At 49.4% G+C, this 6,519-nt stretch overlaps 1 protein-coding gene across 1 annotated transcript in view; it reads left to right on the top strand.

Moving 5' to 3' along the window:
• INSR (insulin receptor) overlaps positions 1–6,519 on the top strand; it is a 49,335-nt gene that overhangs the window by 32,796 nt on the left and 10,020 nt on the right. Inside the window, exons 7-9 of the mRNA XM_057386075.1 lie at positions 168–335; positions 977–1,178; positions 6,046–6,308. Of these exons, the coding sequence (XP_057242058.1) occupies positions 168–335; positions 977–1,178; positions 6,046–6,308 (633 nt within the window). The remainder of the gene's footprint in view (positions 1–167; positions 336–976; positions 1,179–6,045; positions 6,309–6,519) is intronic.

Below are 6,519 nucleotides of genomic sequence, written 5' to 3'. Positions count from 1 at the left end.
CCTCTTCCACCCAGCTCTTCATTGTATGAGGATCATTAATTCTGGAAGAGTCCTCCAGAGCCACCCAGCCCAGCCTGGAGGAGCCAGGGAGTGCCTGATCCCGCAGAGCTGGAGCTGAGCTGGTCCCTGCTGGGCATTGTGGTGACCTCTGTCCCTTTTCCCCACAGTCCCATCCGTCCCTTTGGATCCCATCTCCGTCTCCAACTCCTCATCCCAAATCATCCTCAAGTGGAAGCCGCCCTCAGAGCCCAAYGGGAACATCACTCATTACCTGGTGTACTGGCAGCAGCAGGCAGAGGACAGTGAGCTCTACGAGCTCGATTACTGCCTCAAAGGTGAGTGCTTCCTTCTCCCTCCACACCTTCCCTTCAGGCTCTCCCAGAATTTCCCAGAGTTTGGGCTTGGAGGTGCTCTGGGAGACCAGTTCTGATGGTTTCAGGACAATTCTTCTAAAAACAGCTCTGTCCCTCTCTGTTCTGTTCCATTGTACATTAGCTGCTACAGCCAACATATGTGCAAAAGGTCTGAAAACACTTTTTACACAGAAATCAGTTTTTTTTTCCTTTGGGGATTACCTTTCTTTCCTTGTTCCTTTTAAATCGAATTGTAAGTTTAGTAGCAGCAGTGGAAATAGTAAAGTTAAAAATTTCAGTGCTTCTGGAGCTCAGGRCCAAATTAATTTTTGAAGGCAGCTGGTGCCTGGTTTGGAATTCCTCAAGAACACAGAATTTCACTGATTATTCCCAAAGTCTCAAATGCTGCTCTGTGTTACCTGAACTGGGATAAAGCTATAAAAAATAGCAGTTTTGAATCAAAGGCCTGTCAGAAAAGAGGGAACTGTTCAGTGAAAGCTGAATGAAAGTCTGGGATGCCCAAATATCCCATGAATCCTGCATGAAGTGGTTTGGGATCTCCGTAGGACCAAACCTTTCTGCCAAGTTGGGCACGAATGACACCAAAACTGCTTTATCCCCAGGATTAAAGCTGCCCTCGAGGACRTGGTCCCCTCCTTTTGAATCTGAAGACCCCCAGAAGTACAACCAGAGYGAGGCTGAGGATGTGAGTGGGGAGTGCTGTTCCTGCCCTAAAACAGACTCCCAGATACAGAAGGAGCTGGAGGAGTCTGCTTTCCGCAAGACCTTCGAGAATTACCTGCACAACGAGGTTTTTGTGCCCAGGTGAGAACATCACAGGACTGCCCAGGGCTCAGGAAGAGGGAAATATGATTGAGGATTAATTAAAAATATCAGGTGAGAGCATCACAGGATTGCCCAGGGGTCAGGAGGAGAGAAATATGATTGAGGATTAAATAAAAATATCAGGTGAGAACATCACACAGGGTCAGGAGGAGGAGGAGGGAAATATGATTGAGGATTAAATAAAAGTATCAGGTAAGAACACCATACAGGCGTGCCCAGGGGTCAGGAGCAGGAAAATATAATCGAGGATTAAATAAAATTATCAGTTGAGAACATCAAACAGGACTGCCCAGGGCTCAGGAGGAGGGAAATATGATTGAGAATTAATTAAAAATATCAGGTGAGAGCATCATACAGGGGTCTGGAGGAGGGAAATATGATTGAGAATTAAATAAAAATATCAGGTGAGAGTATCACAGGACTGCCCAGGGCTCAGGAGGAGGGAAATATGATTGAGCATTAAATAAAAATGTCAGGTGAGAACATCACACAGGTGTCAGGAGGAGGGAAATGTGAATGAGGATTAAATAAAAATCTCAGTTTGGACCCAGCCCCTCTGCCAGGTATCCATGTCTGTCCATCCAGCTGGAAATGCGTGTCAGAATGGGGAGAGCTGAGCACCTACTGTGGCTGTTCCTGCTTTTATTTCCTGTCCCTGGATTCTCCTCAGCTCAAGAACCAAGTGAGAATCCTTCACAAACAGCCTGCAGCTCATCTGGCAGCAGATGATGCCAAAAATAGCRATTTTTTTTTTTTTWAATTTTTTTCCCTGCCTTGAAATTTTGCGGTCAGGTTTTTCATTGAGTTGAAAAGAAAGGAAAAGGGCAGCTCAGCAGGCCACAGCCTCGTCCTCCAGTGTGGTATTTGTGGTCTGCCTCGCACTTAGAGTGGGAAATGCCTCCAGAAGCAGCAGGAATGTGGTGCAGAGGGTGGGGAGAGCCCAGTTTGGGGTGGCACAGTGAGGGTTGATGCTTTCAGCCTTGGTCTGAGCTCAGGGAGGAGTTGTGGGGAGCAGGGTGGGCTCAGTTTTGGCTCTGAGTTTATTCTCTGCTCACTGCCCTGGGCCAGCAGAGCTGTGTTTGCAGCTGGGTCAGTGCACTGAGAGTTTCCCCTGTTGGAAGCATCCCTGCTCTTCCCTGCACTGGTTCCTGCAGTTCTCTCTGGGCACTTTGGGCAGAGCCCCTGCTTCTGCTGTGCCCTGGCTGTTGGTGCCCATCAGGACAATTCCCAGTGCCAGAGGATGCCAGGACACGACACCAAAGCAGAGGAGACCCCAGCCACGTGCAAAACCCAAATTCATTGTACAGGCAGACAAATCTGATTTCTTTTGTTTTTTTTTCCTTTTTTTCCCCCCCAATTTTATTGTGCAGCCAGCCCAGGATGCTTCTCAGGCTGCTTTCTGGGGTGTGTACATCAGGAAGAAGCCAATCYCCAGGCTGTGCCCCTTTTCCAGCCTCTTGGGGGAGAAATCCCACATCCCATGGCCAGCAGATCCTTTAGAACAAGCACAGACCCCTCGCTGCTGCCACGTGCCCTGTTTGTCTTCCCTGGCAGGCTCCAGGCTGTCGCCACATAAATCAGATTTTTTTTCCTGCCATCACCTGCTCACAGAGCCTGGCAGAGAGCAGCGAGTGGGGTTTGCTTCAGGTGCTTTTTTTGTGGCTCTGAGGGTTCAGTGACCTCTCCTGAGGGTTCAGTGACCTCTCCTGAGGTTCTGGGTGATCTCTCCTGTACAGGAGGAACCTGCCAGTCACGGGAGGAATCTCAGGGATGAGGCCAGCAGGGAACAGGAGGTGCCAGGGAGCAGAATTATGGCAGTTCCTCCTTTTCCCTGCCCCATTTCTCCCCTCCTGCCCCAGGCAGGGTCCGGCCTCAGCCCAGGGCTGCTCTCACCCCTCTGGAAATGGCATTTCCTTCCCCTGGACACGCTGATGGCCCACTCCAGGAGCCTCTGTCCCAGCTCCTGGGGGTCACTTTGCTCTGGCATTGACAAAAAAAAACCCAAACTGGGAGTTCAGGAATGTTCCCCTGAGCAGGCAGGGCCTTCCCACCAGATCCCCTCTGGAGCTGAGCAGTGGCCACCAGAAGCTGAGGCTTTGTTTTTTCTTTCCTGTGTTATTTTTTCTCATTTTGGGGCAGTTCTGCCCAGGTTGGAGCTGTTGGGGGTTACATCTGCACCAGGCTGCCCAGGGATGTGAGGAGATGTTCAAACTGAACATCCTGAGCCCTCTGCTCTGGGAACACCTCCAGAGGTGCCTTCCAGCCTCAGCTGCTCCACAATTCTGTGGAAAACAGGGAAAGATTCCAAAAAAAAAGCCCTGAGAGGCAGAGGGAGCTCAGGGGCTGCTGTTCAGGATGTCAATCCCTGTATTCCATCACCAGCTGGGACAGGAGCATTCCCAGCTCTCTTGTCTCTCACACACCTCTGTGCCATTCCAGTGTCCCTGGAGAGCARGATCTGAGCAATGTCACATTTTTTTAAAATTGTTTTCCCCATTTCCCAACTCAGTTAATTGTAAAGACAAATCTCAAATGCTTTTGCCAGCACAGGGAAGCCAGGCCAGCTGAGCTGGGGTGGCTTCAGGTGTGTGGGAAAGCTTGGGTTTCCTATATTCAACAGAATATGGGAAATATTTCCCRTATTCTGCAGGAAGGAATTGTTCCCTGGGAGGGTGGGGAGGTACCAAAGGCATTTTTGGAACTCTCCAAGCCATGCTGGGTGTGCTCAGAGGACAATTCCAGCCTCTCACACCCTCTGGTCAGCTGGGAGAGCAGCAGGAGCTGGACCTGAGGGTGTCACAGCACTGCTGAGATGGCCCTGGTGCAAATCTCATTGCAACAACTCTGAGAAGGATCAGATGTTTGAAAATACAGAGAACTTGGCAAGAAAACTGCTGCAAATCCAGGCTAATAAATATGGGAAGATTGGGGATTTACAGCTTCAAAAGCTTTCCTTAACTTTCTGTGACTCGAGAGGGAAGGAATTCTCGCGTTTCACTCCATGTTGCATCAGTGGTCAAATTACTGTTTTACTGGTGAAAAACAAAATTCCCGTGGGCACGAGGATCAGCTGAATTCCCACTGGGTAAACAGAGGGTGGAGCTTTTATGGTTTTTATGCAAACCAGGTTGTGTGTGACCATCAGGAATCCTGCCCAAGGAGGGAGRTGATGTGACCCAGGGCTGGGTGCTGCCCTCTGCCCCATCCCTGCTCACAGCACCCCAGGCTGAGAGAGCAGCAGCTCCAGGGGTTAATTAGTGATTAAGAAAGAGAAAATTCCAGCTGGAATGTGCTTTGCTGAACCTGCTGTTGCCATCCTGTTTTGTCACCAAAGTGGAGGGAGGAATTGTTCCGTGGGAGGGTGGGGAGGTCCTGGCACGGCTGTGGCTGCCCCTGGATCCCTGGAAATGCCCAAGGCCAGGCTGGACAGGGCTGGGAGCACCCTGGGGTGCTGGAAATGTCCATGGCAGTGGTGGGATGAGATGGGATTTAAGGTCTTTTCCACCCAAACCATTCAGAGATGGTGACTCCATGAATATTTGTGTGGTTTGGGGACACCTCCACTCCTCCAACTCTGCTTTCTGTAGGACAAAAACCACCAGGGGAGGTGACAGAGCTCTGTCAGAGCTGTCCCTGCAGGGGCTGGGGGTCACAGGGGGCAGTGGAAAGTTCAGTTCAGCAGCACAGATTTGCTTCCACAGCTCGTTACGTTTTTAGAGCCTGGAGATGCCTCAAGTGCGGGTTCAGTTCAGGTCACTCTTTGTACCCTTTAATAGCTGCACACACACAAAAAGATCATCACCCCCTTAAAATACATGCTCTGGGTTTCAGCTGGCATTAATTCCTTTTGTGTAACTGAATCCAGTTACTGATTCACCACCTYGGTTAGTTCCTGACCTGGAATTCCCGTGGCAAACGTGTGGCAGGACATGAGAGTGTTAGAATGAGCACTTTTGGTTTGGTATGGATCCCTTCTTCAGTTTTTTTTCCCTTTTTTGCCAAGAAAATGAAATTTTTGAATGGTTCYTAATTCTGTTGAATTTATTCTGTTTATTTGCTGATTCAAGCTGGCTGGTGGCACTCACATGCAAACAGGGGAGGTGATGTTGTCAGTGCTGGTTTTACAAGGGAAAAAATTGGATTTTCAGACTGAAATGCACTAACTGGAGGAGCAGCAATTTGGTCGACAAAACCACCCAATGAATATGGAATCAGAATAACGAGTTTTAAATGCATGCTCTGGAAAGCACTTAATAGATTTGATCTCCTGGGAAGAAGTTAAAATGCTTCGTGTATCYATCGAGGCTCAGCCTTAGGGCTGAGAGTGGCAAATGTGTTCCAGAGAGCTGCAGAGTGGCCTTGTGCCTTATAAACTCGASTTGGTGACACTTGGGACGTGTGGCACAGCTGAGGTCACCGAGTCAGGGCCTGGTGTGACCTCGGAGCTGGGGGAGCTGAACTCCAAAGCATTGCAAGCCTGCCCCAGGCATCCTGAGGCACCTGGCACRGTTAGACCGAGCTGAGAGATCCAGGGAACTCAGATTCTCGAGCAAATACCTGAGGCTTGGGTTGGTTTATTTTTATTTTCTCTCCCCGTGTGTGGTTGTGCAGGGAGGGAGGCTCGGGGATACAGAATTTTATAAAGGTGCTTTGCTTGGTTAAAACAAAAACAAAAAAAAAATCTTGAATTTTTTTGTTGTGTTGGAAATATCAGGCTTCAGTTTGGGTTTTCAGTGGTGCTCTGAGCTCTCCCATTTCAGCTCCTCTGAAATGGTTATATTTCATTGTTATATTGATTGTTCAATTGTTATATTGATTATAAAATGACCATGGTGGTGTTTCACAGGCCCTCGAGGAAGCGAAGGGACCTCGGCTCGGTGGCCAACGCCACCGTGGTGTTTCCCACCATCCCCACCTCTCCCAACAACTCAGCCGAGGGCACAGAGGAGCAGAAACCTTTCGAGAAGGTGCTGTCCAAGGAGTCTCTGGTGATCTCGGGGCTGCGGCATTTCACCGGGTACCGCATCGAGCTGCACGCCTGCAACCACGACGCGCAGGAGTCGCGCTGCAGCGTGGCAGCCTACGTCAGTGCCAGGACCATGCCAGAAGGTGATTGTCCCCCTGGACAGCATGCTGGCTGTCCCCAAATCCTGCTTTTCCCATGTYRCTGTTGSCCAGACAGCAWCATTAATAACAGACATAAAGACACACATACACACAGAGCTAATAACTCTCTTTTTGCAACAAGTGTRTACATTTGTGCCAATCATACATTGGTTAAGAGACAGCTGTTTAGTTAATCATCAGTATATGATTGGTG

The sequence above is a fragment of the Malurus melanocephalus genome, unplaced genomic scaffold (assembly GCF_030028575.1).
Source record: "Malurus melanocephalus ecotype Western Australia unplaced genomic scaffold, MMel_1.1 scaffold_906, whole genome shotgun sequence".
NCBI classification, from domain to species: Eukaryota; Metazoa; Chordata; class Aves; order Passeriformes; family Maluridae; genus Malurus; species Malurus melanocephalus.
The sequence above is the reverse complement of the archived record's forward strand: the minus strand, read 5'-3'. Positions and strand labels throughout refer to the sequence as shown.